Raw genomic sequence first — 21,098 nt, 5'->3', positions numbered from 1 at the left:
TGATTCAATGATTTCAATGTAACATTTTCACGTTTTATAACACAGAGAGGCACATGACAATGTGTACATCTACTTCAATGTGCACTTTTTTTTTCTCTCTCTCTCTGTTGTTTAAAGTATTCTTAAGGATTTCCAAAGACGAGAGAGAGAAAAAGATATGATGGAATTAATAACAAGAAATAAAGTAGCATCGTTTGAATGGCCCCGCCCCTTCTGCACCGGGAGGCGGGGGTGCACCGCTGTCCTCTTCTATCCCCGATGATGGCGGCGGTGCAGAATCCGTACGACTAGCTCAAAACAACTCAAGTTGCCATACAAAGCAACCGATCGAATTCAGACTTTACATTTGCGTGACCCTACGAAGGCATTGAGCCATTCGGGTTTCTAATATTAAGGAAACGGGTCCGGTAAGTGTTCGCTTAGGCAGTTTATTTATCCCTGCAAACAACGAGTCCGCGTGAAGGAAAAAAAAAAAAAACCTAACGTACGGCCAGGGGAGAGTCTCTTCCTTCCCCGCCATTTTGTGACAACAAGAAGCTGAAAACAGAGCTAAGAACTGACAGGTAGCTGGCTGGCTGGCTGGACGTTTGGAAGAAATCGCATTTGGCAATGCAAATTCAGACGATCGTAGCCTAACTTATCACTTCGCGATAGACCGACTTAATAGAACCGGTAGCTTGCGAGTCTAGCGCTGGGGGCAATGAGCGAGATGCTATGTTGTTTTCTTGAGACACGCTCGCTAAGCGCTGCCTCACTGCTGCGTATTTATTTAGTCAATGTAGCTCGCTACCTAGCTTGGTTTTGTGCAAACAGTGCAAGCAAAAAAACGATCCCCGTTTGTTAGTCATACCCAAAGATCTCGATTCTTAGTTCAGCCTTTTTGGGGGGCATTTTCCAGTCCACTGCACTAGTTAACCACTCCTTGTTGACTTTATAGCTAGCTAGCTAGCTAGCTAGTTATCAAAGGAACCAGCGAAAGGCTCATGCAAATTACTAAACTAAACAGATATTTGAATACCCGGCAACCTCACTAGTGCTTATGACATGACTGCAGATCATATTTTGAGAAGATGCTTGTCAGAACATTTGCAGTTGCTGCTAAGTCACCTCATGTTGCTAATATGAAATAGCCGAGTTCTTTTTTCTCAGCGTTAATCTTCTCTTTTAACTTCTCGTTGACTTTCAGAGCGCAGGATGACTAATGAGGAACCTCTTCCAAAGAAGGTGAGACACAGAGCCCCGCTGTTGGAAGTCTTACGTGGCCCGTGTAGTTGTGTGTTCCTGTAGCATGCTGGTGACACCCACTCGCTGATTCCTATTTCCCTGTTTTTCTCTTCCAGGTTCGCCTCAGTGAATCTGACCTGAAGAACCTAACCCGAGAGGAACTGTGTGTGAGGTAAATAACAGATCTTTTGGCAGAGGGAGGGAATGTGTGGGGTGTTTCTGTTTGGGTCAGAGCCAATGTGTTTTATGTGCATGTTTATGACTTTATTTTAGGTGGAAGCAGCATGACTCCTATGTCCAGGTCCTGGAGGCGAAATATGCTGATCTAAATTGTAAGTGCTTTTCACATCTTCAAAGTTATTTAACATACTACCATGAATATCAAATGCTAAACTCTTGAGGTTTGATCGGACCTCCGTTTCAGTGATAGAAGTCCTCTGGCTCAGTTGGTAGAGCATGGCGCTAACAACGCTTAGATTGTGGGTTTGATTCCTGCTGGGACCATATATGCTGAAAAATGTTTGCACTCACTGCAATGTAAGTCGCTTTGGATAAAAGCGTCAGCTAAATGGCATATTATAGAAGTGGTAAGCCCATATTCAGTAAGGTGCACATGGTCTTGTTCCATTTTAATTAATGCCTTTTGTGATGCTTAAATGTCTTGATCTCCCCCCCCCCCACCCACTGTCTCAGCGAATGATGTGACGGGACTGAAGGAGTCTGAGGAGAAGCTGAAGCAGCAGCAGCAGGAGTCTGCCCGTAGAGAGAACATCCTGGTCATGCGGCTCGCCACCAAGGAACAGGAAATGCAAGAGTGTACAGTACGTATCTCCCTGCAGTACCTCCTGCTTCTCCAAGAGGACTGAAGGATATGTTTTACTAATCGATGAAGCATTGAGGGAATATTGGCATGTCAGTGTTTCGCTCTTAAATGACACATGCAGCCTTGAGCTGAACTTAGAACCTCTCATGTTTATGTGGCAAGGTGTCACAGTCCTGGAATGAGTGTCTACTCAAACTGAGGTTCGTTGCATTTTATATCTGTGCCCTGTTGTTTTATTAGTATGGTGGGATATTAGTAGCACAATAGATTTGAACCTATAACCTTTAGATGTACAATTAGTGATCAAAGTGGTCAGGCATGCTGTGCAGGGCTGGATGTTAAGCCTGGCCTGGCAGAGAAGGGATTTGTCTGCTCCCTCTTTAACTGAGAGCACAGTGGATCACCTTACAGCTTAATGCCAACAAATATCATTCCTTCTGTCGGGCAACTGTGCCATTTGAGGACATCTAATGTTATGGTTGTATCCAGTCACATTTGATCTGTCCAACACTGTGTTGAAAATGTGTTACAAGCTGTCTTTGACCATGCAATCTAACACAAAAGCATCCTTTGAAGGCAAGCTTTTAGTAACTGTTCAGTCCCAGTAATGCGTTATAATGGTCTATGAATAATAAGTAGACCTCGGCATGACTGAATTCTGTGTTAAGCTGCAGTAAGCGGTTTCACAGTCCTGCCAAGTAAGCCATTATCCTGTGCCTTCAATGAGGGCACATCATGTGAGCAGCAACCATAACTTTATGTAAATGAGTAAATGGAAATGTCCAGATATATGCCAAGGTGAGTTTTTTTTGGTTGTTTGCACAGTCGTTTGAATTTGCATTGGAAGCTTTGACTGACACCTGTCTCTTTCACCCCTGCAGACCCAGATCCAGTACCTCAAGCAAGTCCAGCAGCCCAGTGCAGCCCAACTGCGGTCGTCCATGGTAGACCCGGCCATCAACTTATTTTTCCTAAAAATGAAGGGTGAACTGGAACAGACTAAAGACAAACTGGAGCAGGCCCAAAATGAACTGAGTGCCTGGAAATTTACACCAGATAGGTAAAGACAATCAAAATAACTCCCCCCAAAAAGTCAAGACTTCCTCACACCCCCCACCCCCACCCCCACTGCAGGCATGCAGGAACAATGGTGGGGGGGAAGGCTGAGAAATGCTGTACTCACCACGAGACTCAGACTTTACAAAAGCCAAACACAAAAAACTGCCATGTTTTTGTACTCTTGTACTGTCCCAGCTACATATCACATAATCTAAACTGAAAAGACAGTATGGTCAGGTGACACTTGTGTTTCAGCTCTCTCTCCCCTCATCCCCCCACCTCACCGTCCAGGGGCCTGAAGGAGTCGGCACTGTTCCTGAAGAGGTGGTCACGTCCGACATGGATATGCCCTGCCCCCCCCTCCCTCCCTCCTCTGAGCCCAAACCAGACAGTTGCCATATTAAATGGGGGGGGTTATGGTGGAGATTGAGGCAGTCTTGGGCAAACTGCCGGAGCAGGGAGCTTCCCCTAGCCTAAATCATCAATTGAACATTTAATGACATTCCCCCCTTTTTATAAAAGACATTTAACAGTGGAAAACGCCACACACCCATAACCGCTAGTGCTCCTGAGACTCTCTAAGACTCTTGGACAGATCTAGAATACAATACAATGCAATACTGTGGGGAAAGTACTAGGATAAGTTGTAAGACTTTGGGGTGACGAGCCACTAGAAAGACATAAGACTGTGGGGGAGGAGCCAGTAGACTGTTTTAAGACTCTGGGGGAGGAGCCAGACCCTCAGTCCAGAAGGGACTATGGTTCAGGCGTGAGGTCCGATCGCCTGTGTCTTTGAGCATGGGCCTACTGACTGGTAGAGTGTATTTACATGTTTTATTTTGTGAGTTTGTTTCTTATGTTGGCGTTTCATTTACTTTTCTCTTTTCGTTCATTAAAATGCTCTTGCGCTCACTGCAGTGTGTCAAACGCAGTAGATTTGTTCTGCTTGCTTGGCATTAAGCCAGTTTGGTGCCCTTGAGGGCAGGAAAAAGGACATTACTCAAGAAAAAAAAAAAGGTTTATAAAACATACACACTGCCGTTGGTGCATTGAGTCATTTTTCATTATGAATACAAATGTGTGAAACAAGTAATGTTACAAGTTGATTATAATGTATTTATTCCGTGCAATGTGCTCTTGTTCTTTGTGTATGAATGTTGTTGACCTTTCACTTTTCCCCCCTAGCCAATGACCTTTGAACATGTTTATGTTGGGGGGTCAATTGCATTTCAATTCCAGTTGACATTTCAGAAAGTGAGATAAGTGCAGTTAATGATTTGGAAAAAATCCTCATGGAAGTTAATGGGAAATTATGCAATTCATTAACTCAAATACATTTTTACAAATCCAGCCTTGGATATCTGATTATCTCCTCAAAGTTGCTCAACATCGTTACACGATTTAAACAGTTAGAATCTGAAAGGTCTCAAAGGTTGACAAATGCATCTGCCTTCTGCCCACTGTCTAATTTTCAGGGCCGGTAATGTAACATGTCTGGCATTCGGTAGGCTTCACGAGCATTGAGACAAGATTGACTTGTGTTTCAAATGATTTCCAACCTTAAAATATGTATGCTGTTTGAGGATTGCTAAAGCAATATTACGTAATCTTGATCCATTATAGGTAGTTTCCTGAATGAGGCTACATATCTTATAGCAGTAAGTCAACAAAGAACACCCATAAACTCTTAGTAAGGAAGTAATTCAACATGCAGGTTTTCGTATCCCTTTAAGACCTAAAACCTACGCTAAATTAATGTTTCACTCATCCATGAGCATAAGTTTCACAAGCGTTTCTTCTGTTTCTTTTTATGGTAACTGTTGTACTAAATACTTATTTTGTTGAGCTGAAGGTGAATGCAATACCCTTGTCAGAGTCATTTGTCATCCTATAACATTTTCCAACGGTCACAATCATGAGTTGATTTGATCACAGGTTGCCTCTTTATCCAGTGCAGTCTCAATAACATGGAGATTTGATTCACACATGCTTCTGGTGTAAATGCAGTTTAATTGTAATTCATGACCTGAATTATTCTTAGGGATCAGTCCGGTGCCTCACTGGGACGATTTTACATTGAGATTCTTGTTGCCATCATTTCACTTTACGGCGATAGTGTCTTAAGCATGGGTTGTTTCGGGATGAGGATACTCGCTCCGTGTTGATTTGTGCATTATTGCTCTCTTTCACTTTGTTCAAGGTACTGACAGCGTAATCCTCACACCTTTAGGAGGTGGTCTGTCATGCCAAACTGTGGGATTAATGTCCGTGCAAATGATTTTGCTGCAGAAAGTCTTATTGGATGGGTTGTAGACATTTGGCTATCCTCAGGCTTCATGCTGTGTTGTCGGCCAGTTTTACCTGTAGTGCAATGATAATATTTGTCCTAAAAACGTGGTTTTGAGGGTACTCAAAAGGTAAAGGTACTGTATGCTGCATACCTCTTAAGATTGTCACATATGTTTGATCAGAATGTCTACTTTGACTGCTGGAGCGGTCCATCTCTGCCCAACCCTGTCCTGTCTCAACCGGTCTCCGCAACTATCCACTGAACCCCCTTGTTCTCTGAACATTTCCACTGTAATGGATATTCTGGTTCATTAGTGGTTGTTGTGTGGAGTGGATTTGCTCTGTAGATTTGATGGGTTTGGTCGTAGGACTGGATGGCTGTCCCTGTCCTTGCCCTTTGGTTGTGCACTGGTTCATTGTGTGATGCGAGGCCTGTCTCCCTTGCAGCCAGACGGGGAAGAAGCTGATGGCCAAGTGCCGGATGCTGATCCAGGAGAACCAGGAGCTGGGAAGGCAGCTCTCCCAGGGACGCATCGCCCAGCTGGAGGCCGAGCTGGCCCTGCAGAAGAAGTACAGTGAAGAGCTTAAGAGCAGCCAGGACGGTGAGAATACCCGCATCTACTACTTGTGTCACTCTTCCTTCTTACTGTTGATTGGATGCTTGCTTGTGAATTTGGAAAGGGGTTGTTCCTATCAGTGTTCCCATTGTCTGCTTGCCTGAATTCTGACTAGTGGCTTTGTCTTCTTCTGCGTCCGTTCTTCCAGAGCTGAACGACTTCATCATACAGCTGGATGAGGAGGTGGAGGGCATGCAGAGCACCATCCTGGTCCTGCAGCAGCAGCTCAGGGAGACTCGGCAGCAGGTCTCTCAGAACCAGGGTGCCTCGGCTGGGGCAGGGCCCAGCAGGACTTCCCCCTCCACCTCCAGCTGCGCCGCAGAGCCCCCAAATCAGCCCGAGCAGCCCCCAGACCCAGCGGGGAAAGACTGCGGGAGGGTCTCCAATGGACCAAGCAACGGCAACTCCTCCCAGAGGAGCACGACGGCCACCCCCAACCTGTACCGTGAGGTCAGCAGCACTGAAGAAGACTTTCCCCCGTCCCCCATGGACTCGAGCCCCACAGAGGCCGAGACGAAACTCTCCAACCACTCGGACGAGGCAGCAGGGGGCCAGACCGGTGCTGGGGGCGCTGGAGGAGCAGCAGCGGGGTTTGGGAGCCAGCTGAGCGCGGGGTACGAGAGCGTGGACTCCCCAACGGGAAGCGAGACGTCCCTGACGCAGCACTCGAACGACACAGACTCCAACACTGACCCCCATGAGGACAAGGCGGTCCCTGTCACCAAGGGTACCAGGACTGGGGGGTCGCGGCACGCTCAGAACGGTCTGGATTCGAGCACGAGCGGCAGCACGATTTCGTAATGTACTTTATAACACATCATGTCTTCTTTTTTTTTTTATACGAGACAAACAAGAACAACAAACACATAGTCGGTAACCACAGTACTACTGTCCACAAATGTTGTTTTTTTCCTCTTTCCTTTGCCTATTGTGATACCTCTGCCACAAGCTTGCATTGCTAAACCGGAATATTACGTGAATGGATTACATGTATGTAGATTTGAATTGAGTTTTTGTATGATTCAAGCTAGATATTTCTTCAATTGCTTGGTTATTTGAACACCCCTGGTTCCATACCTTTCTTGTTTGAGCTCTTGACAAATTCAAATCATCACACATCTGGTGTTGTAACTCATGCTCAATAAAAGTCAATAAACCACAGTTCATTTTTAGTAGCTTTGCGAGGTTCAAGGATGTCATTTTTTAGATGTTGACCTGTTGGGTTTTTTTAAATTCAGTTTTTAAGTTTCCATCCTTGGCAAAAAAAATAAGTTTCTGTTTGACTTGTGTGTAGTTTCTACGCGATGTACCTTCAATCCTTTTCATGTACTGACCAAATATCAATAAAGACTTTTAATATGACTATGGGTTTGTTTTTTGGTACGAATGCCTCACAAATATTATAGGAGGCAACTGAACACCGTAGCCTATAATCCCATACTACAGTAAGTGAAAGGGAAGGCACAATTCATAATTCTGACTTGATAACTGACTATTAATATTAGGAATTGTTATATGCCAGAACAGTACAGTTTCAGTGAGCCTCTACTAGGGACTTTTACTCTTCACACAAGCTTTGTACTGAGTCCTTCTGACCATGTGGTGGTGCTGTCTTCTAGTGCCTCCCTCTGCTCTACAGTCAAAGCCTCTCTTTGTCTGTTGACAACGATCTCTATCGAATGAATCAATCAACATGCTCCTACTATTAGTCACAGCATAGCAAGGAAGCCACTCAGGCACAGCGGAGACACAGCGCACAGTTCGCAGGACAGGGACAATTCTGACCGATATACCAGCTAGCTGTCAACATGAACACCGAGTCTGTTGTCATCGTCTCTGCCGCAAGGACCGCGATCGGTAAGCGAGCACTGAAATTCTGTTGATTTACCTCTTGGAAGTTTTGTTTGTGTTAGAAGGGCTCTTCCTTGTCCATCTCACTGGGGAAAAGTGGCTTGCTTTGTTTTGGATTGGAACATTGGACAGACTTGCTTTGCTTGGCGTGTTTATTTTCCAACCGGTTTTGAGGCAATAAGAGCGGTATTTCTTTCATGAACACCATTTATTGTTCATAATAAAAAGATACGATCCAGTTCAATAACTGTTGCAGTACCTTGCTGTCATTCAATATCAGGTAGCTAGGGACCTCCCTCCCTCCCGACCATAAACTCGCAGTCATTGGCCGCATCACTTTCTGCCCAGATTCTCGGGACAGCGATTGGCTTGCTGGTCATAGTGCCATGGACGAGAGGCTATTTGCGATTGGCTGTTGATGAAAGGATGAAATGGGGCTGGCGTGCTTGTTGGATGGTGTCGGTGCAATAGAGCGCAACCTTGAATCAATTGATAAGCTTGTGATTGCGGTGTATCATACGAGGCTTACCCTCAAATGCAAGCAGTGATGAGGCAATGTTGATCATTTTCACAATAAGCCACTAACCCTAGATATAGTCACAGTTGATTCCCATCTGTTTGAAATATTGTATACACATTAAATGGTATAGGCATCACACCAATACCTTATCAAACCAATGATAACACAGACATTTTATCGGGGCGCTCAGTGGCGTGGCACACTAAGGCGCTTGCCGTGTCATCGCAGGGTCCCTGGTTCGATTCCGGCCATCGACATGTCCTGCTCTCTCTCACCCATCCTTCCTGTCAGTCTCTACTATCTCTATCCCAATAAAGCAGAAATGCCCTTTTTTTTATTTATTTTTTTTATAAATAAGACATATATTTTATCAACATCCAAGCAAACCAAGGTTACATTTCCATTCTTATGGCATTGTGCCATCAACAGACATGCCCTCTAGTTTGTGGATACTGATTGTTACAACTTTCATCTTTTATTTACAGGGTCTTTCAACGGTGCTCTGTCTACCGTGCCCCTCCATGACCTGTGCTCCGTGGTGATCAAGGATGTCCTGAAACGAGCTAACCTGAAGCCCGAGGAGGTGTCTGAGGTGATCATGGGACACGTGTTGACTGCAGGTAAGGCTTCAGTGACGGCCCCCTCAACCATGACCTTCCTATCAGTGCCTTTTCCTATCAGTGTCTCCCTATTTTAAGTGAAAGTGACACATTCATTTCGGTGTTGCCCCACCTAGTGAACTTGAGCAGTGGCTCATGTCAGTTTCTTTTGAGTCCTCTTTTGCTGTCATTTGGCTTCTTTCTCATTTCCTCCTGTGTTATCTCTCTCTCTCTCTCTCTCTCTCTCTCTCTCTCTCTACCCCCCCCCCCCCAAACCCCCCCTCTAGGTCATGGTCAGAACCCAGCCAGGCAGGCCAGCGTCGGGGCAGGCATCCCCTACCTGGTCCCTGCCTGGAGCTGTCAGATGGTGTGTGGCTCTGGCCTGAAGGCAGTGTGTCTGGGGGTCCAGTCCATCCAGACGGGAGAGTCCACTGTGGTGGTGGCGGGGGGGATGGAGAGCATGAGCCGGGTATGTCTGAGAGAGGGGATGAGAGATGGTGAGGGGGTAACAAAGAAAGGGAAAGGGAGAGAGAGAGAGACTGAGTCCTGAGTCCTAATGTGCTGACTTTGCCCTTTGACCCTCCAGACCCCTCACACAGTGCAGATGCGGGCAGGAGTGAAGATGGGCGATGCCTGCCTGCAGGATTCCATCGTGGCTGATGGGCTGACCGATGCCTTCCACAGCTATCACATGGGCATTACAGGTCCGTCAAGCACACTGTCGTTTTCTCCACAGCAAGATTCTTTTAAAACAACTCTCTTCCAGACCACCACCATGGTGAAACCAGTAGGCTGATGTAGTGTTTGTTTCGTATGTGTATGATCTCTCTGTAGCTGAGAACGTGGCTAAACAGTGGAGCGTGGGTCGCCAGGAGCAGGACCAGTTTGCCGTCCAATCCCAGAACAGGACAGAGGCGGCGCAGAAAGCAGGACACTTCGACCAGGAGATTGTGTCAGTGATGGTCCCGTCCAGAAAAGGCAAGGAATAGTTATATATCAACCCCTGACGTCTCCACTGTGCTCAAATCTATGCTTAAATGTTTTTGTTTTTACAGGGCATTGTATCAACAGCGTATTGTGCCTTTATTTTCACGGGGATATCAGATGATATGACAGAGTGTAAAACCGTGCTATTGGTCCTTCCTCAGGCCCAGTGGAGGTGAAGGCAGACGAGTTCCCTCGCCACGGGAGCAACCTGGACACCATGACCAAACTCAGGCCTTGCTTCCTGAAGGACGGCACAGGCTCTGTCACCCCCGGCAACGCCTCAGGTACGGGAGGGGGGCGGCCTCATCCCTGACGCACAGAGATAATGATATCACTGAGGTCCCTCAATTCACTTATCATCGAGCCTGGCAGCTTTCCAGTTGACCACTCCCAAGGGCAATCGTTGTTTTAATAAACTTAATCTGATTTAGTCTGATATACAACAGGGTTGCCTCCCCTTTTGAAAAGCATCATCGTCATGACAACGCTAATACTGTGTTACAATGCATTTATCCAGGTATAAACGATGGAGCCGCAGCAACTATTCTCATGAGCCAATCAGAGGCTCAGAAGAGAGGCCTGAAGCCAATGGCCAGAATCACCTCCTGGGCTCAAGCCGGCCTTGACCCATCAATCATGGGAACTGGGCCTATCCCTGCCATCAGGAAAGCGGTGAGCACCAATCAGAAAGCAGCAAGGGGAATGCATCAGTACACAACCGTACAACGAGGCAGAGTGTTTTTGTGTGTGTTTTTTAAACCTGTTTGTTATATATACCAGGTTGAGAAGGCTGGATGGCAGCTGGATCAGGTGGACCTGTTTGAGATCAACGAAGCTTTCGCTGCTCAGTCCGTCGCTGTTGTGAAAGAGCTTGGCCTTAACCCGGATAAGGTAAGACGATGAACTCTCCTCCATAGAGCAACACAACACAACACAACCCTCCACACACTGGTAGCTGAATGTGTTCAGATAAAGGTAGTATTGAATATGTGCCTGGGCCCTAGTTCCATTTTGGTCACTGAATACAGTATATTATTATTATTATTCAGTCATTACTGCTGCTACTTACACTACACCCTTATGCACTACTATTGTCACTTTTTCATTACTATATTATATTGTATTACTGATTGTTGTCAACTGTTGTTGACCGAGGAGCAAGATCCCAAAGCATTTCACTCTCAATTACGGCTGTATGCGATGTACATGACAAATAACATTTGATTTGAAATTTGATTTGATATGGCATTAGACCCCTTGTTTTCTGTCCTCTTTCCTCTGCAGGTGAATGTGAGCGGAGGTGCCATCTCCCTGGGTCACCCCATAGGCATGTCTGGCTGCCGGGTGCTGGTGACCCTACTGCACGCGCTCCAGAGGACGGGAGGTCAGAGGGGCGTGGCTTCCCTCTGCATCGGGGGTGGGATGGGGATCGCCATGTGTGTGGAGAGGGTTTGATGTAGCAACTACACTGCTGCACCTGGGATGCGTTCAAGATCACAACGTTGGCATCATCTGGAAGTAATCGGTGTTAAAGGGAGTTGTAAATGGTTTGTAGCAGATATTGGTCATATATCATTGACCGCAATACTTGATTGTATCCGGTCTGAGAAAGTGACAACTGATGTGCAATGTTGTGATGCTTGAAGGTAACCTAGGAGATGACTAATGCAATTCTGACCTGCATTGTGCACTGTGAACCTGCATATTAATTAATTATACCATCCAATTGAGGTACTTTCCTTTCCATAGCAAATGCTTTCGTGTATATATATACACACACCATAAGCATTTGCAGTCGGTCCCTCATCAGGCCTGTATGTTAGGAGTTTGATAAGTCCGCTGGTCTTCATTTTCTAATCAGCAACGTCATGGAATCAATCAAACTTGGTTAACAATGTTTTTTGTATGACAACTTGTGCCAAATACCTTGAAGAAAAGCGGACACTGCAGCCCTTGAAGACCGGACCTCACCTCTCACTTAGTAGATAAGCCTTCCGACATTCCTATTTTCTTCCTCTTGGAATGCTAGCCATGTACCTTACCACCATGAACTGGGAGGTACTGTAGTGTAGATTGCCTTAGAGCATAGGTGTCAAACTCATTCCATGGAGGGCCGAGTGTCTACAGGTTTTTCCTTTCAATTTAGACCTCGTCAACCAGGTAAGGGGAGTTCCATACTAATTAGTGACCTTAATTCATCAATCAAGTAGATGGGAAGAGCAAAAACCTGTAGACACTCGGCCCTCCATGGAATGAGTTTGACACCTATGCCTTAGAGTATGTATGCAAGTGCCATAGGGCTAAAAGAACAGGACCCCTCTCCTCCGCCCCGGCACTCGTGTCCTACTGAGAACACACTGGAGAAGACCTGGGTCAGGAGAGGACGCGGGGAGTCAGGTTACTAACAATTGAGAAAAGGTACAAGTAAGCTAGCCTGCTGTCCCCTGTCTAGTGCTTCCTGTAGAAGTCTGTCATAGGATTGAATGTAATAGGTTAGCTAATGAAAAACCTGTCCACTTAAAACTAAGGGAACAATGTTTACCGATGCAACTTATTGCCTAACTTATCAATAAAGAATTTAACAGATGTGCAAGTGCTTCTTTTTTTCTTTTAATGTGTTGAAATGCTAGACAAAAATACAGACTAGACAAAAATGAATTAACAAATCAACGGTTATCTACAACCATCAGGTTTTATTTGTGAGTGTCCAAAAAAAAAAGTGTTACAGTTCCCTCAGTGAAAGACTGCCTCGAAGGGAGGAGGGAGAAGACAAAACAGGCAAAGTGCACGGCTTACACTATGACAGGACAGCCAAGAGCTTGTATGTATAAATACACAGGACACGAAGCCAAGCGGACCAGAACCACATCTGGGTCTAGAACCCCGGACAAAAAAGAAAGACTCCGGAACCGTCTGGGCTTAACCCTCCAGGGATCCTGAGGCGACGGCGTCCTGATATGATGGTCCGCCTTCCTTCTGGTCAGGGAACAGCTTGATGAGGTCGTCGATACGGAGGATGGTGATGGCGGCCTCGGTGGCGAACTTGAGGCTCTTGGTCTTCACCATGGTGGGCTCGTACACGCCCGCCTGCTTGTTGTCACGAGGCTTGCCGTTGACCAGGTCGAGACCAATCCTGCAAGGGGACGGAGGAAATGGTTCAGAGATCAATTATACTCAGACGGACAAAATCTCAGTCTCATACAGAAACAGATGTAGCACTAGCTAATGAATGTTGTCCAGTCCAAAGTCGTGGTACCACAGCTCAGAGAGGAGCTGCAGCCGTGACTCTGGACCGGTTCACTTTCTCCCACGCGTATCACTGCGTACACCACTGTACAAGCGTCGCAGTAAATGTAAATGGGAACGTTACACATTTAGCATATTGACCTAGTGTGGAAAAAGCTACAGCATAGCAAAACGTAAACTGAACACTATTGCTAGAATTGACACTGGTTTTACAACTTCACGTCAATTCCGTTATGGTGTCTTTACATTCAGTCGGGACCAACACAGCCATGTACCAAAACAAACATGAAAAATCATATCCAAGTGACCGCATACTGACCATTTGAGGTGCTTGCGCTCAGGGTTGACCTGGGCCTCGTTGTGGAAGGCGCGGAGCTTGGCCACCAGGTCGGTGGAGTCCTGAGCTGCGTTCACAGCCAGGGTCTTGGGGATGACCAGGAGGGAGCGGGCAAACTCGGCAATGGCCAACTGCTCGCGAGAACCCTGGGAAGGGAAGGACCATATCAATTAAATTAACATTAACTTCTATCTAGACAAATGTTGTCCAGTCCAAAGTCGTGGTACCACAAGCCCAGGGACGAGCTGCAGCCTTGACTCTTCACCATATCAACATATAGCATTTCGCTCTCTACATGTAGTCACAGACGGTGAAATATATTTGTAAGAAGCCAAAAGGTAACACCCACAAATGTGGCTGAAACAAGGCACAAACCAGGGTACCAAGAGCAGAAGAAAGTTCCCATCTGACCACTCCCCAAACTGACAGGAGCATCAAGCAGCAGTCACGCCCTTACCATGCTGGTGGCATAGTTCTCCAGGTAGATGGACAGAGCTGCCTCCACGGCGCCACCGCCTGGCACCACTGACTTGGACTCCAGCACCCTCTTGACCACGCAGAGGGCGTCATGCAGGGAGCGCTCCATCTCGTCACACATGAAGTCGTTGGCCCCGCGCAGCACGATAGAGGCGGAGGTGCGGGCTTTGGTGCTGAGAGAGAGGGATGAGGCAATGGGGAGGGAGGGAGAAAAGTTAAACATACTGGCGCTTCCATTACTACAGATCGTAGGAGTTGGTTTTCTTACTCCTTGACTGGGAGGAGATCCGTCACAACCAGAGCCAAAAATCACACGTTCTACAAAAGCAGTCGACTGACACTGAAGCGTGCGAGACATGACTGCATGTCTACCGGTTGACCGGTAGATCTTCCACCTATCTGAAACACGTCACGTCGTTTGAAATTGTTCTGTCCATAACACTAGGAGAGGTGGATCAAGCCAGCCACTCCTTCTGACTGTGACAAGTGTTCTTTCTGTCCCATTAGCATAGCCGCCCATTCTGGGGAGGGATGAATGAGCGGTACTAAAAACGGGAACGGCGGTTACGAACCATGCAATGGCACGAACAGTTAAGATGGCTGAATTGACAGCAGCCGACCTGAAGAGTCAGTGCCCTTACTTCTTGACAAGGATGAGCTCGTCGTCACACACGCGCTCCTGAACCACCTCCTCACAGTGCCCCAGCATGGTCACCTCGAACGTCTCCTCCCCCTCCAGGTTAGACAGGGATGGGCACATGGTGGCTGAGGGACAAACAGAACAAATACTGAATAGTGTCGAAATTAAATCCAAGTTGTTTGATCGTACGCACAAGATACGGATGTAAACGACACAATGAAATGCTTGAGAGGAGCAACCCCTCAACAGAGTAGTGTAATACAAACAAACATTGTTGCCAAAGGACCACCGCCACACCTCAGCATCCTTCAGCTGATAAGAGTCAGTTAGGTTAATTATCACCAACACGGGAAAACAGAGAGCAAACAAAAGAGTGTTTGGCTTACCTCCTGTTGCCTTGGCGATGCGTTTGAGGTCCCTCTTGAGGACTCTCCTGACAGCCATGGCTCCCACGTCCACAAAGTACTTCAGGCACATGTCATCAATGCCCCCGGTGGTCAGGATGACATTGGCGCCTGAGGCCAGAATCTTGGCGATCCTCTCCTTGGTGATGTCAGACTCTCTGGAAAGGCAAAACCTCACATCAGTCTTGGTCCCCGTCATCATCTCATTTACTTGTAAACTGTATGGAATACTTTTATAAATAAAGTGAGCATGACTACAAGTGTGTTGTATCACAATGTGTCAGTGCATGTTAAGAGTATAAAATACTGTGATGAGAAGAAAAATACCATACAGTGGACACCAACAGATGTAGCTTTTCTAATGAATGTTGTCCAGTCCAAAGTCGTGGCAAAACAGCTCAGAGAGGAGCTGCAGCCGTGACTCTGGACCGGTTCACTTTCTCCCACGCGTATCACTGCGTACACCACTGTACAAGCGTCACAGTAAATGTAAATGGGAACCCATCTTGCATCATTATGTGGTGAGACAGGTAGTGTGTGTGTGTGTGTGTGTGTGTGTGTGTATGTAGGAGAGTCTGCTCCAGAACTGGTAAAGTGAGTGTGATCCAGTGCCCAGTGTGAAACGCACCTCTGTCTGATCTGGTCCAGCTTCTCTGGGTCGGTGATGAGGACCTGGACGCCCATCTTCATCTTGGTCTTCTGCAGGCTGAAGTCCAGACACGCCACCTTGGCGTTCATCACGCGCTTCACCATGCCTGCGAGCCATGAGAAGAGACCGGGTCATCAACCAGAAGAGACTAAGTTCTCCCTCGCCTGGATAGGACTCCCAACGGGACCAACACCATTGAGGATGCAATGCAATCATGCTTTGACGATCTAAAAAGACTAGTGACATTGTGCTGAAGGGGACGTGTCTGGCCAGAGAAGAAGTGCCACAGTTCATACAAAGATGCGCTGCGATCAATATTCCTCTCAAAGTCAGTCTACTGTCCCCCACGCGTATCACTGCAAATGCCACCAAGACAAGCATAGCAGCAAATTTAAATGGGTCGGTCCACCCGGGACAGGTGGTCACCATCGAATGGTCATCCTGAAAGACGAAAGGCCATACCTTGGGAGCCTACTGTGCAGTTGAGTGCATATCCGTTGACCAGGAAGCTCTCCTTCTGGCTGCGCCCGTGGGCTTTCAGCACGTTGACGGAGTTGATGGGGTACTTTGCGACGCCCCTCGCATCCACAAACTTCACAGCCATAGCTGCGTCCACCACCATGTTAGCAAAGAAGTCTGCGTCACTGAGGGGGGCGGGGGGTCAAGGATTCCTTACTTTCTATTGGATGGAAGACAAGACAAGTGTGTGGAAAACCCAAAAGAAGTGTGACGACCCAGATACGTGGTGTGTTTTCAAATTCTAATACTGGAGTCAACGACATGTTAGTTGTATGAACGAACTTGTTTAGCCTTCATCTGCAACTGAAAAAAATGTAAACTGCTTTTTAATGTGCCGTCATTTCATATAGAGGTGGCGGAATAAAGGCCGCTCAACCTCTTCAGACAATGACGACAGTCTCTCTATCCCGTTAGCATAGCCACACATCCGTGGAGATGGCAGATGTGCGGTACTATAACAGGAAATCCATCTATTCTAGTCCAGTGTGACTAGAGCAGATTTTCAAACCAACCCTCGATGTTGTCCCTACTGGGACTAGAGCCTACAACGTTCAGGTTCAATTTGACCAGACACTTCTGGGTTTTTTTCCCCCGTTTGTGAACAAAGGCCAACTTCGGGGGAAATGTTATACCACAGTTGACGAGTGAGTGAGTGAGGCGATTCTGGCATCGTGAGATTGGCCCTAGTCTCTGAAGATTACATGAGTCTACACAGGAGGGGGAAGGTCTGTCAGTGAGCAAGAAGGATACGTTCCGATGATCTTGGAGGACATGGAAGTCTTGGCTGCGTTGATCAGGCATTCCCTGCCCAGCTCTTCTGTCCCGATGGTGAGGTTCTCGTTGATGTAGCGTACGGCCTCCCTGGTGAAAAGAGAGGGTACAGGAGAGACACATTAGTCAAGCTCTGTGTTTGAAGTTCAGAAGCGACAAACCCGTATTTGTGAGCCAAGTCATGTAGTAGTAAACAGGCGAGTCAGATTCTACAATAGCTGAAATAAAAATAGTTTGGCTGTGAATAAAGAAGAGACTACTGGGGGCGAGACCCAACAACATTCAGGTTTGCAAGTCATTCCCTGTAGCCGCTCAATTTGGTCGGCGCTCCTGATTAATGAACGACGGCCAACTTTTTGGGATTCTAATAGCAGAATCGACGAGTGAGTGAGGAGACTATTGTCTGACTATTGTACATGACACAAATTAACACAGGAGAGGAAGGTCTGTCTGTGAGCATGTGACAAAGTCAGTTATACGAACAAACTTGTTTAGCCCCACATCCGAAACCGACTAGAAACAACACCTATTCTGATTTTCGATGTGCCGTCATTTCATATAGAGGTGGCGGAATTAAGGCCACTCAACCTCTTCAGACAATGACGACAGTCTCTCTATCCCGTTAGCATAGCCACACATCCGTGGAGATGGCAGGTGTGCGGTACTATAACAGGAAAACATCTACTTTGGGGGGGGGGGGGGTTAAAAGGGTATATGAGGATGGTGAGAAGAAAAGTGTCCACGCTTACTTGCAGGCCAAACGGTATCCACTGATGACTGACGTGGGGTGGATCCTCTGTTTCACCAGTTCATCGGCACTCTTCAGCAACTCTGCTGCAATGATCACCTGCAAAACACCGCCAGGTCGACAGTCAGAATAAGAGAGACGGCGATTGATCGACCTTTATTTATGCCATCGAAAGCATGAGACGTTAGGAACAAACCGGCTTAGCCAACATCCGAAACTGATGAGGAAAAACTCATGATTCTAAATATTCTGATTATAAATGTGCCGTCATTTCATATAGAGGTGGCGGAATGAAGGCCGCTCAACCTCTTCAGACAATGACGACGGTCTTTCTATCCCATTAGCATAGCCACACACCCGTTGAGATGGCAGATGTGCGGTACTATAACAGGAAAACATCTATTTCGGTCCACTTTTGTGTGAGAAAGCAGGTTTTAAGCCAACCCTCACAACATTCAGGTTTCGAGTCATTACACCATAGCCTCTGAGCAGTTGTTATGACCACTCACCACTGAGGTGGTCCCGTCTCCGACCTCCTTGTCCTGCAGCTCAGCCAGCTCACACAGGACCTTGGCTGCGGGGTGCTCCACCTCCAGCAGCTTCAGGATGGTCGCCCCATCATTGGTGATGGTCACGTCCTGTAAAACCAACAGCATCCAGGTAAGCACTTACTGTTGGCAAACACCCAAGTTGGGGAGTAGTTCCACTACATTTCGTTCAACTATCAGTTGAGCTGCATTTTGCAGTAGCTTGGTGGTAGTTAAACTAAATTCAAATCCTAGTAGTTTTTCCTACTTTTTTAACTACTTTGTTTTGCCTGCTGTCACTACCTACTTGCCTACTGTCCATTTTTCCAAAAGAAAACAAATGATGTAGTTTTGATGTAGTGAACAACTTTTTCAAAGTAGCTTTAGTTTGACAAACTATATTTCTCTCAAGGGTAGCTTTAGTGTAGTTCAATTTATTTCCTTGTAAAGTAATTGTTAATTTAGTTAAATAGATTTTTCAGAGTAGCTTCCCCAACACTGGCAAACACTTTGGCAAAAACAAATTCACAGTGGGATAGATTATACAGAAACCAAAACGGACAATTAAATACTAACCCCGATGTCGTCCACCAACATCTTGTCCAGCCCGACTGGGCCAAGGGAGCTCTTGACGATGTTCGCGATGGATGATGCGGCCATGACTGCAGAAGAATGTAGAAGTGGATGCAATCAGAGCCAAATCACACAATTCAACAAAATCCAGTCATGACTGACACTGATTCAAACCATAATTGCATGTTTACCAGTTCACATGTATCCACATATCTGAAAAATGTATAGTTTGATATGGTTCTATCCATACAATAGGAGGGGTGGACCAAGCCAGCCACTCCTTCAAACTAAGACAGTGTTCTTTCTCTTCCATTTGGGGAGGGATGATTAAACGGTATTAAAATGGGAAACCCCATTACAATCATGCAATGACATGAGCAGTTGGATAGCCACATTTCCATAACAGCTGATGATGAAAAAATAAATAGCGACATGACACATCAGAATAGTTAGCCAGCTAGCTAGCTAGCTCCGTAGCGAAATGCGACACCGCCTGTCAGATTATCAACATGTAGCCACAGCTAGCTAGCACAGATTAGCCAACACACATACGCAACATCTGATTGATCAGAGATGACCTTATCACTAACTTCCCCACGATATAGGGAAAGGCCTTTGCTTCTCTACTACTCATCCTTGCTGCTGATCTGGCGAGCATTGAACAAGGGATGAGAAAGGAGAAGAAGAAGCAGGAGGAGGAACGCACGTGCTGGAGGTATTCCGACCCATTCAATCCTGCCTGCTGACGCCGCGGTCTCAAACCGACACACCACCCGTTTGTTCAATGCAAGGTGATATTTTTGCCAGACAATAATTGCGAAACTGCAAAACTAACTCACCATTTTGAGTGCGAACGGACTCGCCGGTCGTTCTCTGGCCGAGCACGTTTAACGGTCCATCCAGTAACGACATCTTGAAACACCACAAGAGAGAAGAAAGGAAGCGCAGAACTGCACTGTGGGTAAACCGGTGGTGTGGCGCACGGACTTCTGGGGTCGACGATTACATTTGCGAGAACGTTCGAGAAGATTAATCTACAATATTTTTGAAAACATGAAAGCTTGTTCTCGGGCGACTCATATCAACGTTCCACTTTTATGACGATAGGTTATTTGAATGCCTTTGTTCAAATGGATATTAATGCAATTGCCCGTTGATAGACTACATTTCCCAGCTTGCAATGCACTGTTCACTATCTTTTTCATGTGTGGATGGGCGCCCTCTACTGGTTAAAAGTGCATACGATTCGCGCTGTGTGGACTACAGATGCCACAGTGTAGTATGTATACGCATGCTAAGTGCAATGCGTTGCTGGAGAGATTATGATGCACAAGTCGTCAACAAATACTAATGCCATCTTCTTTCAACTGTTTGCATTGTACTTTTCAAATGTGTACTTTATTTTTATTTGATGGATGACGCCCCAATTATGAGCCCTTTTGGGTTTCTAGCCTCAAACTATGACCGAAAGTATCAACCTCTGTTATCATTAAAGGGATAGTTAATATAATCGAATTTCACTCCAGTCGATACACCAAGACACTTCTTAAATCAAGGAGTACAAAGAAGCCCTGGACAAAAGTATGTCTCATTAATACTCAATCAGAATCTGAGGGATTGGTGTGTGTGTGTGTGTGTGTGTGTGTGTGTGCGCACTGCGCACATGCTCATTCTTGTGTGAGTGCATGAGAATGCGCATTAAAATCAAAACGACAGTTGTGGATACATCAACATTTATTAGATGGAATCAGCCAGCACCAAGACTGATTACCCAATACCTCCGTAGTCTGACACCAGTAGTCCAGCCCTGCCACTGACATAAATGGTATACCGCTCCCACCTACTGAGTACATTGATTTAGCCAGCCAGCAGAGAGCAGTGTTATAACCTACACTCTTGTAGCTGGTGTATTTACGTCATAGTAAGAAGAGGAGTAGGTACGTCCCAATACTTTTCACTACTACTTACCACTACCACTCGTCTCCTACCCCAGACATATCTGAAGGAGAAGTATGAAGGATAAGAGTGGAGGAGAAAATGGCTGAGGAGTAGCCTAGTAGTGAGAATTGGGACGCAGACAACCTACCCACTTCGGAGTCTACCAAAAAGGAGATGAACTTCATTTTGCTGTGTGTTTGTCACTGATCATTTCTTCCGTTGGCGGGCTTTTCCAAAGCTTGTTGAAGACATTTTTGCATTTGTTTGCAGAGCCACATTCGGATGTACACTTTTGCAGGT

General features: G+C 46.3%; 3 protein-coding genes across 7 annotated transcripts; 2 read left to right on the top strand and 1 right to left on the bottom strand.

Annotated features, from left to right (window-relative positions):
• The first annotated feature begins 261 nt into the window (after positions 1-261).
• Positions 262-7,374, top strand: wtap (WT1 associated protein). 5 transcript variants are annotated; one of them, XM_083688936.1, is made up of 8 exons: positions 262-407; positions 1,187-1,224; positions 1,341-1,396; positions 1,498-1,556; positions 1,918-2,045; positions 2,929-3,107; positions 5,843-5,997; positions 6,161-7,374. In XM_083688936.1, the coding sequence occupies exons 2-8, from the start codon at positions 1,195-1,197 to the stop codon at positions 6,811-6,813; spliced, it is 1,260 nt and encodes a 419-aa protein (XP_083545062.1). In that variant the 5' UTR covers positions 262-407; positions 1,187-1,194; the 3' UTR covers positions 6,814-7,374. The 5 variants fall into 5 exon arrangements, with proteins under 5 accessions (XP_083545062.1, XP_083545066.1, XP_083545063.1 ...); XM_083688937.1 differs by lacking the exon at positions 262-407 and adding an exon at positions 455-563; XM_083688940.1 differs by lacking the exons at positions 5,843-5,997; positions 6,161-7,374 and having other exon boundaries at positions 2,929-4,018.
• A 336-nt stretch (positions 7,375-7,710) lies between these two features.
• On the top strand, positions 7,711-12,556 carry acat2 (acetyl-CoA acetyltransferase 2). Its single transcript, XM_083688959.1, has 9 exons — positions 7,711-7,869; positions 8,869-9,003; positions 9,270-9,451; positions 9,569-9,686; positions 9,817-9,960; positions 10,131-10,253; positions 10,487-10,641; positions 10,750-10,860; positions 11,254-12,556. Exons 1-9 carry the CDS (start codon positions 7,821-7,823, stop codon positions 11,422-11,424), a joined length of 1,188 nt encoding a protein of 395 aa, XP_083545085.1. The 5' UTR covers positions 7,711-7,820; the 3' UTR covers positions 11,425-12,556.
• A 67-nt stretch (positions 12,557-12,623) lies between these two features.
• On the bottom strand, positions 12,624-19,792 carry tcp1 (t-complex 1). Its single transcript, XM_083688958.1, has 12 exons — positions 19,700-19,792; positions 18,864-18,949; positions 18,270-18,398; positions 17,762-17,859; positions 16,992-17,102; positions 16,185-16,366; positions 15,702-15,828; positions 15,056-15,231; positions 14,671-14,794; positions 14,010-14,202; positions 13,535-13,698; positions 12,624-13,102 (listed from the first exon to the last, which is right to left on the bottom strand). Exons 1-12 carry the CDS (start codon positions 19,770-19,772, stop codon positions 12,889-12,891), a joined length of 1,677 nt encoding a protein of 558 aa, XP_083545084.1. The 5' UTR covers positions 19,773-19,792; the 3' UTR covers positions 12,624-12,888.
• Between the last annotated feature and the right edge of the window lie 1,306 nt (positions 19,793-21,098).

This window comes from Argentina silus (genome assembly GCF_951799395.1).
Source record: "Argentina silus genome assembly, chromosome: 17".
Taxonomy (NCBI): Eukaryota; Metazoa; Chordata; class Actinopteri; order Argentiniformes; family Argentinidae; genus Argentina; species Argentina silus.
This window is presented reverse-complemented; position numbering and strand designations above follow the sequence as displayed.